This window comes from Bos indicus, chromosome 2 (genome assembly GCF_029378745.1).
Source record: "Bos indicus isolate NIAB-ARS_2022 breed Sahiwal x Tharparkar chromosome 2, NIAB-ARS_B.indTharparkar_mat_pri_1.0, whole genome shotgun sequence".
NCBI lineage: Eukaryota > Metazoa > Chordata > Mammalia > Artiodactyla > Bovidae > Bos > Bos indicus.
In genome coordinates this window covers 84,594,473-84,621,992 of record NC_091761.1, presented here as the reverse complement: position 1 = coordinate 84,621,992, position 27,520 = coordinate 84,594,473, and the positions used below count along the sequence as shown (strand labels likewise).

The following is a 27,520-nucleotide window of genomic DNA, read 5'->3' as shown; positions in this document are numbered from 1 at the left end:
AGTGATGGGAGAGGGAAAGGTCTGCAGTGTAAAGGGATGTGGTTAGATGGGATTTAGTGACAGAAGGGAAGATAGACTGTGAGGAGACTGCTAAGAGCTGGCTATTGATCAAATGTTGACACTGAGGAGGTCCAGAATTAAACACACACACACACACACACACACACACACAAGCATAGACAAAACAGAAATCACCACCATACTGCAGGCATGAGATTTCTGTAGGTTACTGGCCCAGTGCTAAGCCTTCTAGGAACTGCCCCGTGTTCCTAAAAGAAAAGATGGAAACAACAGTCTCACTGCTTTTTTATTCTTAGATAACGATAGCTGAAAAATCCATTTCAGCATGCAGCTTTATTTTTTGTCCATCTTAACTTTAGGCTTGTCAGTCCAATTGTTAGCAACAAGAAAGTAGATAGATGAAGGCAATATTCTCCAAGTGACAAGGTTTAGGGAATAGACACATTAAACTGGGATGAGTCAGTTAAGTAACAAGAAGACTCTTGTGAGTCATTTTATGTACTTATCTTGGGAAAAAATACAATATGGAAGAGGAAATGGATGGCTTGATGGGAATTTGCTTGGAGAAGTCTGTTAAAACACGATTCCCCTCCCCATATATGTTCCCAATGTTGTTGTTGTTCAGTCACTAAGTTGTGAACTCTTTACAAGCTAATGGACTGTAGCCTTCGGGGCTCCTCTATCCATGGGATTTCCCAGGCAAGAATACTGGATTGGGTTGCCATTTGCTTTTCCAGAGGATCTTTCCAGACCAGGGATCAAACCTGTCTCTTCAGCATTGACAAGCAGACTCTCTACCACTGAGCCACCAGGTTAGCCCTATTTTTCCAATAGTCTTATACAATTATTAAAATAGCCTTCAACTGTGTCTTCCACGAGACTTGCAAATTTTTCTTTCTCTTGAATATATAACATACCCTGAGTAGCTTGCTGAGGGGCTTTCATCTTCTCACTTAGCACCCTAAATGCATAAACAGTCATTCATCTTATTTGGACTCTCCTTACACTGACTTCCGGAGAAGGCAATGGCACCCCACTCCAGTACTCTTGCCTGGAAAAATCCCATGGACAGAGGAGCCTGGTAGGCTGCGGTCCAAGAGGTCGCTAAGAGTCGGACACGACTGAGCTACTTCACTTTCAGTTTTCATGTTCATGCACTGGAGAAGGAAATGGCAACCCACTCCAGTGCTCTTGCCTGGAGACTCCCAGGGCCGGGGGAGCCTGGTGGGCTGCCCTCTATGGGGTCGCTAAGAGTCGGACACGACTGAAGTGACTTAGCAGCAGCAGCTACACTGACTTCAGCCACGCCTCAGAAGACCTCAATTCGCTGGAGCGGACTTGAGAGGTGGAGCCCAAGTTCCATAAATCCCCAAGCGATGTTGATGCTTGCCAAGTTATAGCAAACTGGAGTCTCCACTGGCCGAGTGTGTTCAGGTGATAAGGAAGATGACTGGGAACAGTCTGAAAACAGGCACAGAAGTTTGGGAATGAGTCCGAAGCAGCGACTAATTTTGCTTCTTCCCGGTCCCTAGTCTGCAGATACTCAGTCCTAGTGGATTGACCACTCTGAAGGCCGGGATGCACTCGGTTGGAGCTACAGCCGTTGCGCGGTCAAGCTACTGCCCACCTCACTCTTCTCTCGCCGTCATTGCTGGAGCGCCCCACCTGCTGTGCAGCTCCGCCTAGCCTCCTACGGCCGGCCCCTGCCGCACCCCCTCACCGCTGAGCCCTGCCCCGCAGCACGCGCTGTAGGCCGGCGCTCCGCCCCTCCCGTCACGTGACAGCCCAGCCCTCCGCGCGCGCTCGGATTGGTTCTCGGGACCCAGGGGGTGGGTTCTAGCCTACAGCCCTGCCCCGCAACGGGGCTGCAGTTTTCAAACCTCAACTGTACGCTCCCGTCACCGTCTTCGCCGCCGTAGTCGGGAGCCACCTCACTGGGGAGGTCAGGTCACAACTGTTGGCCGTTGTCCGGAAGGGTAAAAGTGGGTCCTGCCACGCTCGGAGCTGCGCGGCACCTCAAAGGGCTAGAGCTGGAGAACGTGTCCTGTCGTGGCCACCTGTGTGGGGCGGGATTGGAGCCCCCTTGGAGGGGGCAGCCCCGGGAGAACCTGCTGCGGCCCGAGCGGTCAGTGTCTTCCGCCTCGCGCGTCCTCAGTCCTGCTGGGTTTGGCGGGTAGGCTCGGGGCTGCGACTCCAAACCCCTAAAGCAGCCCCCTTTACGGGTGGAACGGAGACCCAGAAGGTGGGAGGGGTCCCGAGGAGGGATGCCGGCAGTGTGGGCGGATCCGGGGTCGGCTCAGACCTCCGGCCTGGGGAAGATGGGCTCAGACACCGTCGTCCCCGGGTGGCCCGACTGCTCCGGACCCCTTGCCGCATTCCGGCTGGAGTCCTGCTTCTCTGGTTCCTTTGGGTGCGGCGCTCGGGGTGGCGGCTGGACCTCCCAGTACCTTTCTCAGCCGGGTCCGTGTGTGTGTGCGTGTGTGTTTGTGTGTGTGTGGCCCGGTCACTCCCCGGGTCGCATTCCGCGGGACACCCTTCGCCACCGGCTCGTTCGCGTCCTTTCCACGTCGCGTCGTCGTGGTGCCTTCAGGTCCCACCCAAGTTCACAGCTGGGGTGTGGGGCCCAGAACGTGTTCACATCTGTACTCATGGACCCGTCCTGCTCACAGCTGCCTTTCGTCGGAAGAAAGTTTGTGCTCATCTTCTGGGACATTTTCAGTTACTACTTATGAACAGATTTTTTTAAAGTCAGTGAATAGAGAAGTCGAGTTGCAGTTGTTTCCGTGATTTCCTGCGATCTGGTTTTATTTTGACGCCGTGTAATACAACTGCGTGACGGCTACGGTTTTGACATTTACTCAACTCTTTATTTTATGTAGGGAAAACGCTTCATTTGAATTCCCTTAGAGACGAAGCTGAAAGAGACTGTGGGCGGCTAGTAGCTGATGTTAGTTCTTCCTCTGGTTGTGATGGGACAGAGGCCCTCCAACATCAATCTGCAAATGGAAATTAAGGAAAAGAAAACATTCTAAAGCCACATACTGATAAGATTTCAATTATATTAGGTCTGTGTGTCACATTCGCTGATTGTTTTGCCAGCGTGTGATGTTTACATCTCTGGACTGATGATATGCAGTGATGTGTGATACATTGATTGCCCCTTTAGGTTCTCAAGAGTTTGAGAATGTGTGCCTTGAGACACACATGGTCTACTGAGATGTCTGGGCAAGTGGCAGCATATATAACCTGGCATTTTAGCCTGGGCACACAATCTTATTAAAAGATGATAAACCTACTTTGTCATTGATTCACCACTGGTTTTATAGTAAATTGTTCAGAAGTAGTTTTCAGCAACTTCCAAAGTGTTTGTTTTACAAATATTAAACCACATGCCCATAAAATGCTGTGTGTTTGAAAAAGTTGGTCCACAGAAGCAGTGTCCTAGTTTAAAACTCCTCTTCTTTCCCCTTCATCCTCCTCTGAGCAGATGTTCAGTTTTTAATTTTTTTTTCTGTTTTAATAGCTGAAGTTATTAATAGCTGCTTTATTCTTGAGGTACCTATCATACATTTTACATCACTTTTCTAAAATATGGGCTTGAAATTAAGATGAGCTATATATACGTGGCAATATATTCAAGTTTTAAAAGTAAAAATTGTGTTATCAAAGTCCTTTCATTTTTGTGTGTGGACAGAATAGTTGTAGATTCTCTTGAGCTCGTTGAAAACTGAATTACCGGTTGGCTAAGATACAATCTGGCTTCCCTCATAGCTCAGTTGATAAAGAATCCACCTGCAATGCAGGAGACTCGGGTTCGATTCCTGGGTAGGGAAGATCCCCTGGAAAAGGGATAGTCTACTCACTCCAGTATTCTTAGGCTTCCCTCGTGGCTCAGCTGGTAAAGAATCTGTCCACAGTGCGGGAGACTTGGGTTCAATTCCTCAGTTGGGAAGATCCCCTGGAGAAGGGAAAGGCAACCACTCCAGGATCCTGGCCTGGAGAATTCCATGGACTGTGTAGTCCATGGGGAGACAAAGAGTCAGATGCAACTGAGCAACTTTCACTTAAGATAGAATCAGTTTTCAGGAAAGTTGAGACTTGACTAATTGATCACTGTGTCAGAATATTAATGGCAAAGCTGAAGAAGATACAGGCATTTGATGGCATGTTTCCAGTCAAACAATTCTATCTTTAAACTTGCACTGAGAGTTTTTTTTACTAGTGTTAAGTAAACATTTAAATACGTTTTAAATGCTTGGTTTTTGAAGCTGTTTGATAATTATAAGAGAGAATTTCCTTATCAAAATTTCCCTATTTTTACTTAGAGACCCAATTTTAAATGCAGGAATCAAGGACATCCATTGCTGACACTTTCACTTAATCCTAAAATTGTCTTACAATTGCATGTATACTATATTGCAGTGCGTATTGGCAGCTAAGTAGGACAGTGCTACTAGATTTATTGCTTTTAAAGGATTTGGGGTTTGTTTTTTTTTTTAGGAATTCTTTGTGTTCTGTGAGTATTGGTTGTGTCAAAAACATTAACAATCATTTATGTACTTACTTTCCATTTGTGAAAACTAAATGTTTTAGTTATTTTAGTTTTTTACAATTTTGATGACAAAATTCAGTGATTTTAAGTATTTTGTATTCTATGAAGGACTTTTATCAAAGGATTTCTTTGACTATTTCAGTTAACAAATGTGTATAAGAATTAAGTTACATGTTTTTACATAAATATGTTGTGACAAATGTAATTGTCAGGGCACGCTTTATGAACTTCTGATTGTTTTTATTTATTTATTTATCATTTTCCCCCAAAATACATGTAACCATGAACTTCAGGACCACTCTAAACATCTAAACTAGTGAGTTTCTTTTCATTTATATGCAGCATGTGTTGTGGCGTCCTAGACCCTTTGCAACTTCTTTAAAAGAGCAAATAGTTAATATTTTTAGCATTTAAAAATTTTAATATTAACAGTGAAATGATAGTTTCATCTTTAATCCTAGGATCATATTTCATTTTGCATTGTAATACTTACTGAATAAACAGTACTTCAGAGATGCTATAAGTAAACAGTACTTTATTTTGCAACAGAAACTTAATTTTCCATCTGATGAATGAAAAGCACTGTATGTTTGTTGGCCCACTATATTTCCGTTCTCAACATCTTTTCATCCTGGTTCACAATTATAGGGTTTAACTCTCCTTCTGAAGGTGGAAGAGACAGCACCTGGCCTTACTGAAGTGACACAGAATCAGGTCTAAGGTCATTACCTGGGACTTTAGCCCTTGGATAGTGTTTACTAGACTGGTTAGACTAGAGGCAGTTAGCTGGCTTCTTGTGATTTTTCAAAGGATTAAATTCTTGGATTATACTTTCTATTCAGTCTTTAAAAAAAAAACAAACCGATGAACCTGTTAGTAGAATACGTAGAAGGAATGGTCTCTTCCGTGAAACTGAAAATCATCATCGTCCCTTTCCCTACACCAATGCCTTTGCTTCTAATCAATGACTAATTAGAAATGGATCCTTCTGCCACACTAGCAGAAAGTTCTTTATTTTGATAGATTCCAGACAAATAAATCTCCAGTTCCTCTGTTTCATAGGGAAAACTTGGTAGCTGTAAATGCTCATGCAGAAAGAAAAAGTTTTTTTTCCCTGTAATCTTGTGCCTTGCTTTGCTTTCCATTGCCTTTCAGATTTCTTCATGAGGATCTTAATTTATCCTCATGATCCAGGACAAGTATCTGGATTTCCTGATTGAAATAGCTCTTAAAATATTGATGTTCTTAGCTGAAGTAGGGCTATAACAACATGTGGCTGCCTAGTCTGGAAAGATAGGTAAATGCAAAATAAATGATCTGTTGGTATTATATTGCAATACATAATATAATAATTTTATCCATGTTTCCAGACTTCATGGCTGTCCTGTTTAAAACTGAAGTTCTCTGATAGCAATTTAAAATATTTCTTATTTTATTTAGCCAAATATTGAATTAAGCAGAGATTAGCTGCATTTGGAGCCCCAATATTATAATTTCAAGATAGATCTCAAATTCTGCTAAACCCTCAAAGACATGAGATGTACCTAAAAATTCTTCTTGCTGTATCTCTTAATTCTTAAGAAATATTAAGTTAATATTAACTTAATATTCCATATTAAGTTCAGTTCATTGGACATTTTAAAAAATTCCTACCAGGTGCCAGACACCATGCTGGGAGTTTAGGCATGAAAGCAAATGGTTGCTATCCTTTAGACACTAAATATAATTGCAGTCTAACATGTTACATGTTGAGGTAAAGAGGTATGTCAAGGGTCCTCCTGTTTGGAGCATAAAGGACAGGCATTAAAGACAACCTGTGAATTTTAGGCAAAGCTTCCTGGGGGAGATGACAATCTTTGTTGAGTTAAGATTAAATAAAAAGTTAACCATTTAAGGAAAGGTAGAAAGGATGTTCAGACAGAAAAGTGTAACAGAGATGTGGAGGCAAAATATGAGATACAAGTGTGGCAGGAAATGATACAAGCTGGCCATGAAGGGTTTTGTGTGTCTTGGTGTAAGGGCTTGAACTAGGTACCAGGGAGCTAATGCAGGGATCAAAGCAGACAATTTTATTTTTTAGATGTTTTTATTTATTGTCATATAATGTGTTAGATTTTATGAAATATTTTTATAAGATAACTTTGAGGTGAATATTATGATGAGCATGTTTAAATAGAGCTATTTAGAGGTTTATAAGGTGGTTTTTTGTTTTGTTTTGTTTTTTTTTAGTTTTACTATTGATCGCATCATATTTGCTTTCTCCCTTCTAGTAAACTTAGGTCCAGATCAAGCCTAACATTTTCCCTCTTCCTCCCTTCACTGATCCCATCTGAATTCTTGTTGTAATTATTGTAATGAGAGTTAATGAAGAAAAAAATCTCTGCAAATAAACTTGAGATTCCATTATTCCTAGCAGTACTGTGTAACTGGAAGCTTTATTGTACCTTGCCTTGTTCTATTATCCTCTTACTGTTTTTAGTGCTTGATTATAATTGTGTACCTACTCACACATACACATTTTGCCTACTAAGTCCCTTGAGATTTTTTTTTTAATGTAGCCTAATAAAGTGTTATGGGCTTCCCATGTGGCTCTAGTGGTAAAGAACCCACTTGCTAATGCAGGAGATGTAAGAAACAGGAGTTCGATTCCCGAGTCAGGAAGATTCCCTGGAGGAGGGCATGGCAGCCCTCTCCAGTATTCTTGCCTGGAGAATCCTATGGACAGAAGAGCCTGGTGGGCTACTTCTGTAGCCTGGTTGCAAAGAGTGGGACATGACTGAAACAACTTAGCACAAGGCAATGGCACCCCACTCCAGTACTCTTGCCTGGAAAATCCCATGGACGGAGGAGCCTGGTAGGCTGCAGTCCATGGGATCGCTAAGAGTCGGACACGACTGAGTGACTTCACTTTCACTTTCCACTTTCATGCATTGGAAAAGGAAATGGCAACCCACTCCAGTGTTCTTGCCTGGAGAATCCCAGGGACAGGGGAGCCTGGTGGGCTGCCGTCTATGGGGTCGCACAGAGTCGGACACGACTGAAGCGACTTAGCAACAGCAGCATGGAGTAAAGTTCTTTAAAGTGATACATTGGTAATTTGGGCTTCCCTGGTGGCTCAGACGATAAAGAATCTACCTGCAATGCCGGAGACACCAGTTCAATCCATGGGTTGGAAAGATCCCTTGGAGAAGGCAGTGGCAACCCACTCCAGTACTCTTGCCTGGAAAATCCCATGGACAGAGGAGCCTGGTAGGCTGCAGTCCATGGGGTCGCTAAGAGTCGGACACGACTGAGCGACTTCACTTTCACTTTTCACTTTCACGCATTGGAGAAGGAAATGGCAACCCACTCCAGTGTTCTTGCCTGGAGAATCCCAGGGATGGGGGAGCCTAGTGGGCTGCCGTCTCTGGGGTTGCACAGAGTTGGACACGACTGAAGTGACTTAGTAGCAGCAGCAGAGTAACTAGCACAGATTATTGGTAATTTAGAATCGGTTATAGGTCTGTGAATTATGGTAGAATGCAAGAAAAGGTTGATGATTGCTTGTTGGAGTTAAAGAGAATTTGGTGAGAAATTTAGGAAGATGCAAGACAGAAAATTAACTGATAACCTTCATGTACCCAAGAATTAAATCTTACGTATAGGATAGCATGGTGTTTGTGGAGGGATTAGTGGACAAATGTGACATTCTTGCTCTGTTATATACAAAATTGGCCAAAGGATAGGAAATAGAAAAATATCTAGGCTGTGGCAGCTGGTGCAAGTGCTGTAAATAGAATGAAGATATGACTTATGGCATGCTGTATGGATCCCTAAAGCAGTTTGTAATATAGGTGTATTAGCAGTCTGTAGGTAAGTTTAAAGTCTAACCTTCAGAAATGTGTCTTTCCTTTTTTCTGGGACATAGCTTGTGTTTCCAGCATGTTCAGAGCCAGAGTGAAATGTAACACAATTCAAAAAAATGATTTTTATACCAGCATGTGTTTTAAAAACTGCCGATTGTCCAGTGCTGCTTTCAGCTGCATTTATAGCCATACAAATATACAAATATCTATAGGCCATTCATCCACTGTGATGACCAACAGTACATGTGAGGGGACAAAATTTGTTAGGGTAAAAGACTAAGCATACTCCAATGTCTAGTATTAGGTAATGCTGTTAAGTAGCTTGATTATTAGGCCATGTTTATATTACCACGATTTATTCCAGTCCTAAAAAAAACTAGCTTTCATTTTCCTTCTAATAACTAAGTAGGTACTATAAAACTTAATACCTGTTAGTATAGTATTTAAATATCACACTTTGGATTTTTTTTTTTAGAGGGATCCTGAAGTGAATTTGAATTTTCACAAGTAATATAATAGTAAAGGCATATATCTTAAGGTTACAAATTATTATTTATTATATAGAACTTTGACATTAATTCAGAATTTATAAAATTGTTTTTCCTGGGTGGTACTAAACAGGGTATTGATTCTTGCTTAGTATTTACCCTAAATGCCTGTATGGTCTTTGCATAAGAATGGACCTGTTACTTGCATAATGAACACCATCTGCTCTAAATAAATGCAGAGAAAACATTGAGGCCTTAAAAAATCTGAACAATAATGGCTCATGTACTTTCAGCCAAGTAAACCCTTAATGTGTAAAGAGATATGTTTTACTGTTGCACATGGGTTAATTTCTGCATGTAGTCACAGCCATCTTTTTTAGCCAAAGGCATTTGTTAGTTTTTTGTCTATACTAGCTTGATATAGATAACTTAAACAAAGGAGAGTATAAATACTGCCATAATTTCACAATCCAAGGATAACCACTGTTAATATATTGTCATAGTTTCCTGTATTTTCATCTATTTGCTTTTATATTATTTAAAACATATTTGAAAATTATATATAGCAAACATATATACTTATAACAAAATTAACATACTATATGTAAAGTTTTGTCTTCCTTTTTTCATTATATGAGTTAAAATATTTGAAAGCACAATTTTTATTAGGTATGTAATATCCTGTTATTTAGGTATATTTAACCATTTCCTTATTGTTAAACTTTCGGATGCATTCACTCTGAAAGCTTTTTGGTTTTTTTCCACTATTATAAATCATGCTTAATTAAGCATGTCTTTGACAACATCTAAGATTCATATTGATTCTTTTGAAACTTGAGAACAGAAAATAATTATAAAATATATCTCTGTTTTACTAGATTCTTATGAATAGATTGCTTTTTAGCTGATGCATTACAGCATAAGATAAACATCATAGATTCTAGAATCTAGATGAGGTGAACATCTTAGAATCAAGAGCCTATACTCTGTCTCCATGGGTAAATTTGCTGTATTCTTGTGCTTATGATTCCTAAGGCCTGATATGGAACAGTGTTGGGAATGTAGGCCAATTTGTATCTTTGATACAGGTATATCCCCTCTTTCTGTATATATGCTAATAACATAAATATTATCATAAGCATACAAATCTATAGACTTTTAAATTTAGGGAAAAAATCTTAAAGCCCAAGAATGACCTGAAGAAAAAAACACTAAGCATAGAAATTGGTAACCATATTGATTTTTCAGAGAGGAATATGTGAACAGTGAAACTGAGTGCCATCAGAACTAAAGTATATAAATAGTTCGTCAAAACAATAAAAAAGACAGATTTTAAAAACTAGTTTAATCTAACTTGGGGTGAGAGTTTTGTACATGGAAATAGGGTACAGCTATTCAACAGTGGCAGGGACTGTCACTGGAGAAGATCTTTCAGAGAGTACTAACAGGATTTGTTTATTGAACTCCATGATGTGCTTTCACGACTAGCACTGTACCAGTATCATTCTTCATGAGTTTGTATTTTAATTTTTATTATTTAGAGCACTGCAAGATAAATTCTATGATTCATCCATACTTTAGGGGCAGCAGAATTGCAGCTTTCCTCGCTAGTAATCAGGAGAAATGCAAAGTAAATCACAAAACTGTCTGAATGGGGCATATGTTGGCAAGGAAATGATAAGTTTTCCTACCCAGGGCTAGCGGGGTGAAAAGAAGGGACCAACTCTGTCTGTGATTAATCATTTATTTTTAATTTAAACAAAATAATAAGATTGAAACCCCCAAGTGTTTGTTATATTTGTATCCCTTCCGACACATTTGAAATACTACTTTCTTTTTAAAAGTAGCTGTATTACTTTGCTAGGCTGCTGTAACAAAATACTGTAGATAGGGTGACTTAAGCAACTGAAATTAATTTTCTTACAATTCTGGAGAATAGAATTTTGAGATCAAGGTGTCAGCAGGCTTGGCTTCTCTGTGGCCTTTCTCTGGCTTGTGAATGGCCTTCTCCCTGTGTCTTCATCTGGTCTTTCCCTGTGTTTCTGTATCCTAATCACATTTTTTTAATGAAGATACTTGACTTGACGTATTGCTTTAAGGCCCACCCTAATGGCCTCATTTTAATTTAATTGCCCTTAATTTAAAGGCCCTTTCTCCTAATACAGTCACTTTCTGAGGTACTAGGGGATTAGGACTTTAAGGTAGGAATTTTAAAGGGAGGGACATAATTCACCTCAGAACAGCAGCAAAGGTAAATGCCTCATAACTGGTATGATGTATAAATGGGATTCAGACTCAGATGTGGTTCAGTCCAAATGTTATTTTCAGAATGATACTCTGCTAATTTTGGAACACTAGAGATGTACCTCAAAACTAGTTAGGTCTTTGTTTTTCCAAAGTTTGAGAGAAAAAAATGCCGACTTAAAACCAAGGAAATACAGAAACTGAAAACACTCCCCTCTAATCACACTGTTCACTTGCTAAGTTGAATATAGGTGGCATTTAAATATAGGAAGGTATAGAACATGTCAAGTAGGAAATAAATGGAGGAAAAATGTGACAAGAAGGAAAAAACGTAGGGATTCTTGTAGGAGTGTGCTAGAAGAATAATACTGGATCTTCTATTACATAGGCATAGCAGAAGGAAGTATCTAAAAATTTGTAGTCTGTCATTATGATATGAATTCAATTAATGTGAAATAGTAGTTTTAATATTAAAACTGAATGCTTGTAAATATCATAAAAGTTCCAGATAAATATGAGCTTCAGATACAGATTAGAACTCCAGAATAGGGCTTTATGTGTAGTTGCTCACTCATCCGACAAAATTATACAGCTCTTCATACATAGCAGGCTCTGTGCTGGGTTCTGAATCTAAGACCCATGAAACAAGTCTATTTCTTTTAATGACTCAGATGTCAGTAATATAACTCACAACATGTGAATTTTCCACTATATTTGTTTGCTCATGTAAAATTAAATTTAAAACGAATAATTGTTTTTCTGTGTTAAATTATCTTGTTATGTGAAGATACAACTTTAAATAATCAAAGTTTTAAAATGAAATTGAATGATTATATTACAATTTTAACTTTTTAAAAGAATTTGGTAGGTCTTACAGGCATTTTCAGTAGTTTTATTCTGAAATGAAATTCAGTAATTTAGTTCAGGTACCATAGGTGATACCAATTTATATGTCTGGTCTTTGTTTTTCTTCTTTTAGGGTAGAATATGCTTTTAAATCTTCTACCATCTTTTTTTTTTTTGGTTGCATCTTATAGCTATATTTGGAGCTGTACAATATAACGCATATCCTCTCTGAGATAACATCTTTTTTTTCCCTTAATTGCATATAAGTTATACCCTGCATCTTCTCTTTTTTTAAGCAGGTAAAAATAAGTGACTGAAGAAGCCTATCTGGGAGTCATCATGTTGAGGAGAAGATTTGATTGCCGAAGTATTTCAGGCATGCTAACTACCACTCCTCAAACTCCAATTAAAGTGGAAAACTTTAATAATTTTTATACACTTACATCTAAAGAACTGGGAAGGTAAGGAAACTTTTGATGTGTGTGTATTTAAAATCACAGGATTTGTCTATCCTTTTATAAAACTCACTTGATTATTATTTAGCAATGATTAGAAAGAAAAGTCCTCATCTCTGCTGGTACTATATAGGGATCTAGTCTTAAGTGACCTGGAAATCAAATCCATGGAGGGTTAGTGAGCATGTATAATATATCGTACCTCGCTTCATAGCCCATGGTGGAAAGTCAGGGCTCTTACTGGAGTCTGTCCAAGGAAGAGGCAGCTTAGCATAGTGGACTGTCACATCCAGATTTGGGGTTAGCCATTTGCTATTTGATCTCAAATTACTGTTCCTCTCAGTACTGTAGTTTCCTCACCTGAAAAGTGGGGATGAAGGTAATCATATATATTTTATATGGTTGTTGTGAGTCTTAAACAAGTTAATATTTATAAAATAGTAGAATGCTATAAAGTCTTTTTGAATAGCTTTTCTAATTCTTAGAATATTGTGCTAGCCTAAAAAAATGTGGGGATTCTCTTCCTCTTTTCTAAACAAAATGAATTAATTCATATTTGATAGTATAATTCCATATGACAAACAATGCATGTTCTGTAAGTAAAACCTGTATTTATTTACACTGATACTGATCCGTTTTGGTTTAACGAAGGTGTAAATTCCTTCAGGCCAAGGAGTGACCTGAGATTATGAGATCTAAATTTAACACTACCATTTGAATATACATGAAAATTACAAAAGATATACCAAATAATTTGTTATGTATTCAGCATTTTGAGCTTTAAATTTAAATGCTTAACAAAGGGAGGATGGTGATCATTTTCTGTCTTTAGTTTGATTTTTATGTTAAAATAGTAAAAGCCCATGTTTGTGTTGATGGATGCACAGAAAAATAGTATGGATGATTTTTTGTCTTTGATAATCTCAATGTGAAAACAAAAATTGACTGAAACATGGCAAGTAATTCTGTTCTTGGTGGTCTTTTATGTCAAAGATGAAGGCAGGTCCTGGCTTTTTCACTTGTCAGATATTGGGAGCAGTCTTTCTTTTACAAAATAAGGGTGATAATATCTATGTCATTAGACTAAGAACTAAATATGAAAGCATATTTATTTCATAATTCCAGGCATATTTATTTATTTAATTTTGTGTGCAAAATATTTGGGCCTTTTAATGGTTTATGAAAAGATATAGTTTTTAAAACCTTTCAGGGTATTTTCAAGAAATAGTTTAGTTCTAAGTCTGTAATTATTTCTCTTTGCATTATACAGGAAAGAGTAAGAGTTAGTTGACTGTATCTCATTACTCATTAAATAGTCATAGAGTCTTTGCTTTGGAAGAACTTCAATGGTCAGTGGCCTTCTAATATAATTTTTTATGCAGTGCAGCAATTTTTCCTGTAGTTTTCCTGACAAGTTTTTTTATCCAGCCTCAATCTGAACGTCTCAGGAATAGGGAACTCACTTCCTCAGAATATGTCTGTTCCATTTTGTGGGCACTTAGACACAGAATTCTGTTTTCTGCTAATCTCTACCTAATATACATAGTTCCCCTTTTGTAGCTGCATATAATACCCATGTAAAACTGCTTTAGAGATTTGAATGTAGCTAAATGTTGCCAGTTTCCTTAGATGCTCATCTTATGACCTGATTTCCAGACAGTGTTCCTTGATCCATGTATCCTCTTCTGGATCACTTTGTAGCTTTTTATCTTCAGTCTTAAAATGAAACAGTCTAGAATGGATGCAATATTGTTAATATCTTACCGTCCGGAATACAACAAAACTTTATTGAGATAGCCTGTGTGGGAGCTAGAAAGACTGATTTTTTTTTTCTTTGATGGTTTTGGAGAACATAAACTTTGGGAACAATATTAATAATTTGAAATTGTTTTGTAAATGGGGTGCCATCATAAATCACAATCATAAACTTGACTCAGTTTATAACATTTTAGAGCAAAAACTCATGATAAACTCTGATGAAAACAAATTCAGATTCCTAATATTTCATCTTTTAATAACTTCATGAAAGAGACCTTTTTTCTTTTAGTTGATATGGCCTAATGAGTCACCTGGTAAATATTGATATGTCTCGTTAATAAACCTTGATAAATTGAAGTCATGACCTTTCATCCGCCATGAACTTGCTGTAAATTCTTTCAATATTTTACCAATTTTGATATTATCCCACACTTTTGCAAAGTGAAAATTAGGATCATAACCTTGTTTCTTCTGAGGCTTATACATTTTGAAACATACAAACATAATAATTCTAGCATGTGATAATTACAAAATTATCTTTATAAATCAGTTTTTAAATTAGTTTTAAGATGTTTAATGTTGTAGAATTTTTCTTTAAATTAGAATAAGATATGTAAAAGTTAGCAGTTAATTTTTGACTGTTCTCAAAAAACTTTGCATTGTTCCTGTTTTTTAACATGTTGGGTAAGTTTTTTCCACCCCTCCCCCAACTGAATCAAGGTTTCATAGGACTTCTTGTGGTTAGAAGGGTGAGGCAGATGCAGAAATAAACGTCAGCTTCTTTTGTGGCTTACCCTCCCCCCTCCTTTCACATTTTATTGTCTGTTCTAGAATGTAGAAGAGTAACTAACCAGACCTTTTAGCTGCTGGGAAATCTAGTTAGCCTTGCCCTTTTAGGTTATACATTAAGTACTACTGTTAAGGTTTTAAAATTTCCTAAATGTTTCTGTTAAATTTCATATAGGGACATTATGTGTTAAGTATTATTTTATGAGTGTGCTTAGGCTCTCAGTCGTGTCCGACTCTGTGCAACACCATGGACTGTGTAGCCCACCAGGCTTCCCTGGCCATGGGATTCTCCAGGCAAGAACACTGGAGCGGGTTTCCATTTCCTTCTCCAGGGGATCTTCCTGACCCAGGGATAGAACCCACGTCTTACATCTCCTGCATTGGCAGGCAGATGTTTTACCACTAGTGCCACCCGGGAAGCCCTATTATTTTGGATACTTCTAAATGACAATTAGCATTTTAGAATGGAAAACAAATACTTGGTTTTTTCCACTAAGTCATCTGATAATTATGGTAAAAATATTTAAAGATCCTCTGGAGAAGAGAATGGCTACCCACTCTAGTATTCTTGCCTGGAGAATTCCATGGACAAAGAAGCCTGGTGGGTTACAGTCCATGGGATCACAAAGTGTCAGACACAACTGAGCGATTGACACACATACATGAATTTGTGTGTAAAATTTTGAGTCTCAAAGAAGGTTTAAAAATGTGAATGCTTTAAGTACAGTATACAGAAGAGCACAATGTATGGTACTGCACTAGGTCCATAGCTCTCGCATTCATTCAACAGATATTTCAGTTTCTATTATGTGTTAGTTAGTGAAGTGTAGATTTTATGATTAATAATTAGGACAGATAGGGTTTCTGCCCACATAGGGCTTTTACTTAGCGATGAACATTGACAAATAAGTAATTTCCAATATTGTTTGGTCATCTTTGCTCTGCATTAATGAGTACTATTCTTGTAAGCCTCATGAGAAAACCTGAAACAGTTAAAGTGTTATTATTTAATTTTGCTCTTTGTTTCTGAGAGAATTCTGGCTTGTAAATATAATTATAAAATTACAGCAGAACTTAATTGTTACAGCTGGTACTGTAAACTATTTCAGATGGACAGAGTTCTTGGCTAACTAGCTTCTGTTTCCTAAGTTTTACAAGGTGAATTTCTTCATAAAACTTAAAATTTCCTTTTTGTGTTAGACAAATTTTCACTTCTGAATCTAAATAAGAATTGGCAGAAGTGAATCTACTTCTTTAAAAAAAAAAAAAAACTATCTTAAAGGAAGGAATTGTTTTGTAGTGGTCAGAATAGAAAGCTAGGATTTCACATCCTGCAATTTAAGTCATGGCAGTCCATTTCCATATATGACCTTTCATGAGTCATTTAATCTTAGTCTGACTCAATTTGTCCAGTATAAAATCTATAAACATGGACACTCTGAATATAAAACAAAGGGACTGATTGAGTTTTTTTGTGAGCTCATTGAAATGCTTTGATTTGTATTCCTTTTGCATATGGTGAGAAAATACAAATTAAACATTCTCAAATCTTAAATGAAAAGTTTTATCAAAAAAATAACTTTATGCATGCAAATTTTCTGAGTTGATATTTATTTTGATATATGTAAAAGAATCAAATTATAGCATGACCACTTTCTTAAAATTTTTTTTTTTTGCATTAGTAGCTTTACCTTTTCATCTTGATTTCCAGTCCGTGGTTTTCATTGGCACCAATTTTGGGGAAATTGAGAATATAAAGAGTAGGGATCTTTGTCATCCTGCCCTTGACAGTAGTAAGTTAAAAATGCATAAGCAATTTATTCTGTCCCTGACTTCTACCCCAAATCCAAAGTATATTAAAAATAGGTTTTTATTTATACCTGATTTGTTGGTATTCAGTAAGTCATTTGAGCCTTAGGATAGAAGTTCTTAATTTTAGAACCCATGAACTAGGCTTAGGAACTTTATGGATAGTCTTTGAAATCTAAAAACCCTCTGGAACTTTTTGTAAAAATTTCTTTTTAAAGGCATGTGTACATTTTCTGGGTAGGCAGTCAATAATTTTTATTAGTTTCTTAAAACAATCTGACTCAGAATAGCTTGAGTCTTTGGGAAACTAGATGGGAAAACTATAGGCTTAGAATACACAGGCTTCTCTTGTGGCTCAGCTGGTAAAGAATCTGCCTGCAATGTGGGAGACCTGAGTTCGATCCCTGGGTTGGGAAGATCCCCTGGAGAAGGGAAGGCTACCCACTCCAGTATTCTGGCCTAGAGTTCCATGACCTGTGTATAGTCCATGGGGTCTCAAAGAGTTGTACACTACTGAGCGACTTTCACAGTCTTTACTTTAGAATACATAAGTTTGCCAGAGTCTTTCAAAAATTGGCTGAAATGTTGAGCAGTGTTATTGGATAGAGCTAAAACATGTTTATTCCTAAAATAATAAACATGACTTTAATAATGTGTTTGTACATAGCTTTTGATAACCATGAATTTTCTTAGCTAATCATGAAGTGTCTTTGGATACTTTCCATAAAACATGTACACTTTTGATATCTGTTACAAGCTTTGTGGACTACTGAGCAATACTAATAGATACTCTGGTAAAACAACTGACAAATTGTGATAGAAAGCTTCAAAGGTTGTCAAAAGTGATGTTGAAAGGCAAAATGTTTACACTAAGAGAAGTAAATAAGATGAATACCCATTTTTGCATTTAATTTTTTTTGTTTGAAGGAAAGCTAAAATTTTTAGCAGAGGGAAATAGACCAAGATACATATCTTCTCTGGAGTCTGCCAGACAGAATAATATTTACTCTATAGGATTGTTATCATACTTAAACAAAATAATTCATATCAAGAGTATGGCATGGAGTTGGTGGGCAAATGAGATCTCTCCCTACAATGGTAATGTATCATGTTAATGATATGATGGTGAAGAATAAATATAATTATGTCTTATATTACATTTGCCATCTGTATTTTAGTCTGATGATACTATAAATTTTATAAAAGTACATGTAGTATTTGATTAGATTAAGAGAGCAAAGGTAAATTCCTAATGGCATGGATGTTTGAAGGATTGATAAAGTTATAACAGTATCTGTGTTATACTAACTTTTGTTCTTACTTTTCCCCCAGAGGAAAATTTGCTGTGGTTAGACAATGTATATCAAAATCTACTGGACAAGAATATGCTGCAAAGTTTCTAAAAAAGAGAAGAAGAGGACAGGACTGTCGAGCAGAGATTCTACATGAAATTGCAGTACTTGAATTGACAAAATCTTGTCCCCACGTGATTAATCTTCATGAAGTCTATGAAAATACAAGTGAAATCATTTTGATATTGGAATAGTAAGTATACTCTTTAAAAAATTTAAAGTATACTCTTTAAAAAAGTTTATAGTACCTATTTGAATTGGGGGGTAAGGTTGCTTGAAATGTCAAGAACAAAAATGATAAAAGTATAACAAGAACTTGTAAAGATTCCTGTTAATAAAATATTAGAGGAACATAGTATATATTCATATATTTTCAGAAAACTTATAATGTGTAGCCTCACACAGATACCCCAAAATGAATTAAACAGCATTCAGTAAACAAATGACAATACAATGTTTATAGAGTATAGTGAAATTGAGTATACTTTTGTTGCCAGTGGCAAAGAAAATAGAAGTTTTCTGCAAAACAGTCTGATGGGCAGATAGGATTGAAATAATTTATATATTCATTTATTTGAAAAGCACATCCAGTGAAGTTACCCAAGGAGAATAAAAAGGTAAACTTGCGTGAATGAAAGGTAAACCATGTAGTTTGATTTTAATCTTCTACACATTAACTTTATTGTGTTATGGGAGTTTTTTAAATGATATTCTCGACTTCCTTACTAATTTCTAAACTGTGCTTTAGAAAGCTGTATAAGACAAATGTAGATATAAGTAGTATATAGTACATAGATTTATGTGACAGTGTAACTGTACTAAAGTACTGTTATCATATCCACTCACAGATGCACAACATATATACAAGCACATAAGCAAAAAAACATAAATACTCCAAATTTCTGAATTTCTTAGTTGAGTTCCTTCAAGGGGCAAACTTTTCAATAGAGAGGAAGAGTAGAAATATATCTGAGTTTACCTTTCAAGACAATAATGATATAAGTGGCTTCTCTGATTACAGAGAAATTTTTTCTTCTCTGTAGTCACTGCTCTGGGTGCCTTGTTTTAACAAAGGGTCTATTAGTCTGCTGCTCCTCACTGCTTTCCATTTATGCTTCCAGTTTCTGCTAACTTCTGCTTCTTGTGTTATCGCTTCTTCTCCTCCTTTTAACTCCTCTTCATTTTCTGTTTACCATAGCTTCATCTTTGGAAAGCTATGGTAAATTATGGTAAAGAGCTTTCCCTCTTTCGTGGGAAAAATGGCAGTTCTACAAAAGACACTGATCAGCTGGTCAAATGAAGAGGTAGAGACAGTGTGATTGGCTGACAGTCACAGGGTTTGTTTGATCTCGTTACTGAAACAAGCAAACCCTTAGGATACTTTTCCTGGTATAAACGTAACATCATTTATTGTGTTAGATTTAGAACGTATAGAAAATAGAAATCATTTGTAAACAGTGGTTACTTTTATGACATATTCCTCTATTTTGAAATTATTTTATTTTTTATGTATGTATATTTTCCGAAACAAAATCGTGATCTATTAAGTGTATGGTATTATAATCCTTTTTTTCCACTTAAGAATATGTTGTGTGCATTTATCTATATCTATATATATATATGAAATAGTGTTTCTAAAAATGAATTTTAATTTAGCAAAGACTTTTAAAGTTGACTTCATAATCAGAGTTTAACAAGCAGCCCCCAAATTCAGAAAGGCTGGATGTTGGCTAGATTTGGAATTAATATTTGTTGACTCATTATAATAATAGCTAATATTTATTGAATATTTACTGTGTATCAAACACTGTATTAAATACTACAGGTGATCCGCTTTGATCCTTATAACATCTGTTGTACTCAGTACTTTATGTGACTTACCTGATTTGATTCTTACAGCAAGCCAGTGAAGTTCGAGCTGTCATTTTTTGTTATGTATCACTATGTTACAGTAGAAGAAACAGAAGCATGTTTTGTCCCAGCTCAGGTAACTGGTTAGGCAGAGTCTGAATGGAAGTCAGGCTGCCTTGTTTCAGTAGGTACTTCCACAGGCAGCCTGCTGTTCTCTTATGTCTAGGCACTGGGAAGTGCTTTACGTATGTTTTCTCAAGTGGTTTTCTTATATTTTATTTTGAATTTTAGAATTAATGAGGATTCTGTCTATTGAATTAACTTTAGAGAGTGTAATGTCAGTGCTGGTATATAAATAATTATGAAGTGTTCAAGAATGAATTTTTCACCTAAGCATTTTATGCTGCCATATACTGCTGTATACTGAAGAATTTAGATCTCTCTGGCATTTCCCATAGTTTTGGGTATTTTCCATATTTTAATAGTGGCTAGGAATCCATATTCCATACAATTTTCTTTTAATTTTTAATTATTTTGTCTGATTTCTTATCAGAAAGGGCCTAGCAAATAACTTATTCTAAGAGAATATGAAGTATCTCTTCATTTTCTTGTCTGCTTGTGATTGCATTATTAACTTTATCTGTAGTGTCCTTGCAGGAATATATTTTGACCACTTGTTTTGAGAAGATTTATTTCATTAAAGCTGAATAACATAACCAGAAAGGGAAGAAGTGAGGTATCCTAAGTAGCTTGGCCTGTGGAGTCCCTCTTCCCTCAGGAGACCTTGAGCAGGGTTTTGACAGACAATTGATGTGTAAACTGAGGGGCCACATGTTGGTCTGAATATTAGCTATTCACAAAGATTAGTTTCTTTTTTAGATGAATGAATTTCTAACGTTGTCTTCCGGTACCTAACTTTGAAGGCCACTACTAGATGTTTTATAGCAAAGTAAATTTTTCATACTCAGATTGACTTTACTGTGAAATCTTGAAGTCAGATCTTGAAGTTAGTTTCTTAGGAACTTTCTGGGAGTTTTGGGGGCTGGAAGTCATTGAGATATGAAGTAAACATTATTGAAGCATTACCACATGTGCCTTAGCAGCTGTCCCACAGATTTCTCTGAAATACTGTAAAGTGTGAAGCAACCAAGCCCTGCAGCTTCTAATTGGCATGCTCTGTACAGATGACCCGATGGCCTGCAAGTGTGAAGGATCAGTCCTATGATTTTCAATGAGACTCAGATTTGTGACCACTGATTCTTTTTCCTTCTTGTGACTCCAGATATATATGACATACTTCTTCCTCTTGACAGTCACCAAGACTAATGGATTGTACTTTCAGCTGCTCTGAAGAATGACTGTCTATTCCATTATTCATTCATTCAATAGACACTTACTGTGTACCTTCTATGTGTCAGACACTCTTCTTGTTGCTGTGCATACAGGAGTGAACCAAAGGGGGGAAATAGTGTTCTGTGAAATAAATGAGTTTCTGATTTATCATATAGAGTAGACTGTACTTGAGATATTCCCAAACATACCTTATAAGTTTTTATTAATAACCATCTAGATTTTTTTGCATGATTTCTGACAGTTTTTATTTCATTCATTTAGATTTAGTCCTTAGAAAAAAATCTGTTGAGTTCAGTTATATCTCTGTTTTACAGATGAGGAAGCTCAAATAAGTGATTGACCCTAAATTATATTGCTGGCAAATAGCAGATTTACGATTTAAATTTAAATCATTTGATTCTAAATCTAGGAATTTTTCATTATGCATTTGTTGGCATTCTTTAGATTTTCAGTTCTTATAAACAAAGGAAAAAAACTGGGGTTCTGGGCCCAACTATTCTTTGTAAAGCTGCAATGCAGGATATTGGTTAAGAATGTAGATTCTCATCCATATTATACAGATTCAGATTCTGCCCTCTCACTTAATTTCACCTATTTGTACTTATTTCTTTATCTGTAAAATGGGAATGATAGCCATGATTCACATGATTGCCTTGAGAATCAAAATATCTATCTATATACAGATGACAGGTATGTTTATATATAATGAATAAATGAGTAAAATAGAGCAGAGCTGAACTCATAGGTAAATACTAGCACCCAGACTTTAAACCATTCTTGTCATTTATTTTATTTCTTAAAAATCCCTCCCAGCACCATCCACCACCCCCCATTAAATGTGTGTATATAGAGAGATTAGAGTTTAGGTGGCCATATCTTTTACTTAAAAGTATATAGTATTTAAAAGTTGCCATTTTTAGATCAATGATTTTTCAAGTTTCTATTCTTTGAATTCTATTTCAGTGCTGCAGGTGGAGAAATTTTTAATTTGTGTTTACCTGAGTTGGCTGAAATGGTTTCTGAAAATGACATTATCAGACTCATTAAACAAATACTTGAAGGAGTTCATTACCTACATCAGAATAACATTGTACACCTTGATTTAAAGGTAATGTAATGTCGTTTTAAGTACCACTACATCTCTGTTCCTTCTCTGCTCTTGTTTGCACAACTAACTGCAGACTGGTATTGAGAGGAAACAACAGGTCATGCTTGTCTAGACTGTGCATGTGCTACGTGGACTTACTTCTGTACTGATTGATAGAAGACTGCATGTGTGAGCAGCTCAGATTAATCACTGGGCTTTTAAAAACCATCATTACATGTGTTCTAATGCTACTGTCATGTCACTCCATCCTGTTCTTACTGCCATATCTTGGACTTTTTATTGCCACATCTTGGACTTTTTGTCTTATAAAACTATCTCTGAAATACTTAATTTTCAGCTACCTCTTGAAGGTAACCTGCTAGTCCTTACTCCTTTGCTCCCATTATACTCATTCATCTTTCTCTTGAGGCTTTTAGTCTTTTGGCTTTTCCTTTCTCCACACGCCACCCCAGACCATTCAGGCCCCTTCCCCCTGAGGTACCACTTCAGCCTCTCGTTTTACTATCCTTTCTCCTTATCCTTCCTCTGTAGCCATACAAGAACCTTGAAATCTGAATCAAATTGTCTCTCATTGTTTGAACACTGGACTCTTCCCTTCCTGGATGATCTCCTTTTCATATACCCTCCCATGCCTCTTTCTATCTCAGGTACAATCCTGGGAATAGTCAGACACAGAACCATACCACTGTACGGAACCATTAGCTCTTTCTGGGTGTAAATGTATTTTTATTTGTTCATGCCTTCTTTCGTGCTATTCCCTAGACCACTTTTCTCACTGGCATGCTTCTGTTTAGCCTTCAGGATTCATCTTAAGCATCATCTCTACTGCAAAGCCTTCTTGGACTTTCTTATGAGCAGAATTAAGCAGTCTTTACTACTGAGTATTCTGTATATCATAATCAGTTAATCAATCAGTGTATCCATCTTTTTTTATTAAAACCAAGAATACTCTTGAAGTGTATTTTTTTTCTTTATTTGTCATTGACTATATAGCTCCTCCTAAGTAGTAGTTCAGTAAATGTTTAGTGGATGACTCAATAAATGTTTAATAGCTAAACAAATTCTACTTAAGTTACCTCTGATTTGAGTTTAGTATTCTTTTCTTGTTTTATATTATTTATCATTTCTTGTTGTGCTTTATTAGCCCCAGAATATATTATTGAGCAGCATATATCCTCTTGGGGACATAAAAATTGTAGATTTTGGAATGTCTCGAAAAATAGGAAATGCATGTGAACTTCGGGAAATCATGGGAACACCAGAATACTTGGGTAAGAATTTCCTTTATTTTATATACCACTTTGAAAGGTATTAATAAGTGATACATATATAGAACTATTTTAAGGCATGTAACTCCAGGATATATTTGGTTCAAGGATTTTAGTGCATTGAAATTCGGTTTTGACACATTTAAATGAATTGTAATGAATTGAGACAATCACAGTTTACAGGACATTGGACATATAAGTTAAAAGTTTAATGTTTGTGTGTAAAAGCTTTGTACATAAAGAAAAACAGGTAAAAAGGAAGTTAGGAAGCAGAAGAAAATGAAAAAAGGGGAAAACTGAATCAGTGTTACTGCATTTGAAGCCTTTTTGTTTGATAGATGTCACTTTTACTTCTGTCCTAGTGAGGTTTTTGCTGAGAGTTGTAAAAGGAGGATTTTGAAAAAGAAGGGTGTTAGGTAGAATCTATTAGTAGATAATCTAGGAATATTGTACTAAATCAACAAATTAGATCATGGAGATGAAAGATGTTTTTAAGTCCTGTAAAGCAGCACATAAATGGTAAAGTATTTTAATTTGTAGTAACAATCTTTTTACACTTTTTTCTTGTTGCTCATATTGATATCCCTATGCAGGCATTGAAAAGATACGAGTAAACAGAATACGTGCTACTCAGCAAGGGAGCTGACTTTCCCAAAATGAAAAACAAAGCAAATTACTAACTTCTCAATGCTCATAGAGGCTACAGTGTCCTAGAATAATGATTGTAATTATAGATAATATAGCTCACAGAAGTATGTGAAAGGTAGCAGGTGGTGCATGCAGGCTGACAATATATGTGACTCACAGGCTTTATTAACCAGACTGTTATGCTTGGAGAAGTTATGAAATCATACTGTGAAACTAAAAAGTTATTCAACTATAGATACTAGTTTGGACTCTACTAATTTGAAATTTATAGTAATGCTCGGAAAGTATAGACAATTTATGTTGTACCATTAAATTCTTTTGGTGGGGGGTGGGCAAAGGAGGAGACAGTGGAAAATTAATTGCTTAGGAAACTAGGTTTTAGATAGTGTAAAAGGGATATTTAATCTGTTTGAAAATCTAAAGCACTTCCAGGAAGCTGGTTTGTTCATAGTGTCATTTTTGAATGCATATGAGTCTATTTACCCTGAGAAGAAAAACTGAAATCATTCTATTAAAATAACTCAAACTAATTCCTAACAGAGTCATAAAACTAAAATTGTAAAAAGATTTTAGCTTTTACTTCTTCATAATTGCTTTTTCTGAGGTTAATCTTAATTGTTTAAAAAAAAATACTGCATAGCTACTGGTTACTCCCAGAATATCATTGGTGCTTTTGAACCATCTGGTTATATAATTTTCTCAACACTAGGTATATCTAAATGTCCAATCACAGGATGATAAATACTGTGCTAAATTTCTACTGATATATTGGTAATTCTTTAAAATTAAATCCAGTTTACTGCAAAGTAATTTTCATGTCTTTAGATTTGTCAGTATTGAATTTGAATTTTATTTTCTCTTTCAGCTCCAGAAATCCTGAACTACGATCCCATTACCACAGCAACAGATATGTGGTAAGATTTTGTTAGTTACTTGTATTCCTTTATTAAAAGCTGGTTAGTACATATTCTGTGGTTCTTTGGTTCAAAATGTAAATAGTAAGGCTATCTTTAAAAGATTTTATTTGAGTATCATTATTATGCCACAGGAAAAACATATTTACCTGTTCATTCTTTTTAATAACACTTTGGCTCTGAGCCAAAGTACAGGAATAAATAGGAAAATCCCTTTCCTGGAGGAAGACTCCTTCTGATAAAAGAACAAAATAGTCACACTATTGTGCTGTATGTTCTATAATAAAGATAGAATACTATTTAATAACCATAAGGGAAGCAGCAGACAAGCACCAGATGGGAGACATATGATCTAGGTCTAGGAGAACTAGGAAGATATTTACTCAATAGAAAAATGCGATTAGATCCATTTAAAAGTTTAGTTTTATAAGAGTGTATTTCTTGGGTATTGTGAGTTTATATGGTTGTCACAGAGAGAACATTATAGGGTAGAGATGGCATTGGCACCAGAACTTTACTTGAGACTACAGTGGCAGACTTGACTCCATCAGACCAAGAGGAAGAGTTTAGTTTGCCATGTAGGGGGAAGAAATGGATTTGCTAAGAAAAAAGGGTCTTGTGGCTAAATAAGTGGGTGAAATAGGTGCTATGTATGTATTGTCTTTTTCTGGTTCCTGAACACAGGAGTTGTCATTCACATATTTATGGTTCTAAAAGTTTTGCAATTAAAAGGAAATCTGTCTGCCCAATACTGTGCTTTACCAAACCTGCAGTCTCTGTTTGTATGGAATCCTATTTATGTCTCACAGATCACTACTGTGTCATTGAACATCGTTTTGGAAATGCCACTCAGGACAGCTTTGTGTACTTGATAAACAGGTATCTGTGTGAAGGGCAGACTGTAGATATAATGATACATATTTAATACATTATTTTTATATAACATACATGTGCATTCCCTCAGTCTTTTTCTGTGAGGCAAATTTGAGACAGCATAATTATTTCAGCTTTAATAGTATACTATGGGAACTTTGAAAAGCAGTTTAGTTTAACTGCACAAGATTTGAGGACAGGAATATGTTGAGAATCAATTTTACTTTATATAAATGTTTTAAGATTAACACACATTTTAAGTTCCCATCTTCTCAGTTATTTGTTTTTTCAGGAATGTTGGTGTAATAGCATATATGTTATTAACTCACACATCCCCATTTGTGGGAGAAGATAATCAGGAAACATACCTCAATATTTCTCAAGTTAATGTAGATTATTCGGAAGAAACTTTTTCATCAGTTTCACAGCTGGCCACAGACTTCATCCAGAGGCTTTTAGTAAAAAATCCAGAGTAAGTAATATTAATTTACTTAAATACTATTACAAAATAAATTACATATGATTATTAAGAAAGATATATTATAAAACAGTATAAAATTATTGGATGTATGCTCTCTCAAGTTTCAGGTAAAATGGGAAGAGAGGTGGTATGAGAGATCATTAAATGGCAAATCCATAACTTCAAACATAGGACATATAAAATATATAACAAGAAATCTTGAAATGAAGAGAAGATTTGGATTATCTCTTCTGTCAATCTGCTACTATCCTCTGAAATTCCTTAAAATGATTAGTAGTAGAACTGATGGCTCAGCAGTAAAGAATCCACTGCAACGCATGAGACACAGGAGACGTGGGTTCAGTCCCTGGGTCAGGAAGATCCCATGGAGGAAGAAATGGCAACACACTCCAGTATTCTGGAAAATTCCATGGACAGAGGAGCCTGGTGGGCTATAGTCTATGGGGTCACAAGGAGTCAGGCACAACTGAGCAACTGAACACACACACCAAAGATTTATAATATACATGGCTGGTTATGATGAGACTTTGTTATGAATTATTTATAGTGAAATAACCATAGTTGTATAACAAGTTCACATACTGATTGTCAAATTTTTAAGCAGCAGATACTCTTTGCCTACTAAAGAAGGTACTTGAAAGTATGTCTTAAAACTCTTACCTCGCTCATTGGCAACTTCAAAGCAGGAAAAGAAAAAGCTGACCTCCTTTTCTTTACCTGGATAAGTCCTGTATGTGTGTACTCAGTTGCTCAGTTGTGTCTGACTCTTTGCAACCCTATGGACTGTAGCCCACCAGGCTCCCCTGTCTATGGGATTTTCCAGGCAGGAATACTGGAGTGAATTGCCATTTCCTCCTCCAGGGGA

The 27,520-nt window shown here is 36.5% G+C and overlaps 1 protein-coding gene across 2 annotated transcripts in view; it reads left to right on the top strand.

Annotated features, from left to right (window-relative positions):
* The first annotated feature begins 1,934 nt into the window (after positions 1-1,934).
* STK17B (serine/threonine kinase 17b) overlaps positions 1,935-27,520 on the top strand; it is a 30,165-nt gene continuing 4,579 nt past the window's right edge. The window contains exons 1-7 of one of the 2 annotated variants that reach the window (XM_019974276.2): positions 1,935-2,146; positions 12,296-12,457; positions 18,140-18,352; positions 22,327-22,471; positions 23,616-23,742; positions 25,253-25,301; positions 26,467-26,646. In XM_019974276.2, coding sequence (XP_019829835.1) covers positions 12,336-12,457; positions 18,140-18,352; positions 22,327-22,471; positions 23,616-23,742; positions 25,253-25,301; positions 26,467-26,646 — 836 coding nt within the window. In that variant the 5' untranslated portion in view covers positions 1,935-2,146; positions 12,296-12,335. Of the gene's footprint in view, positions 2,147-12,292; positions 12,458-18,139; positions 18,353-22,326; positions 22,472-23,615; positions 23,743-25,252; positions 25,302-26,466; positions 26,647-27,520 lie in introns of both variants that reach the window. The other variant, XM_019974281.2, reaches the window with a different exon arrangement.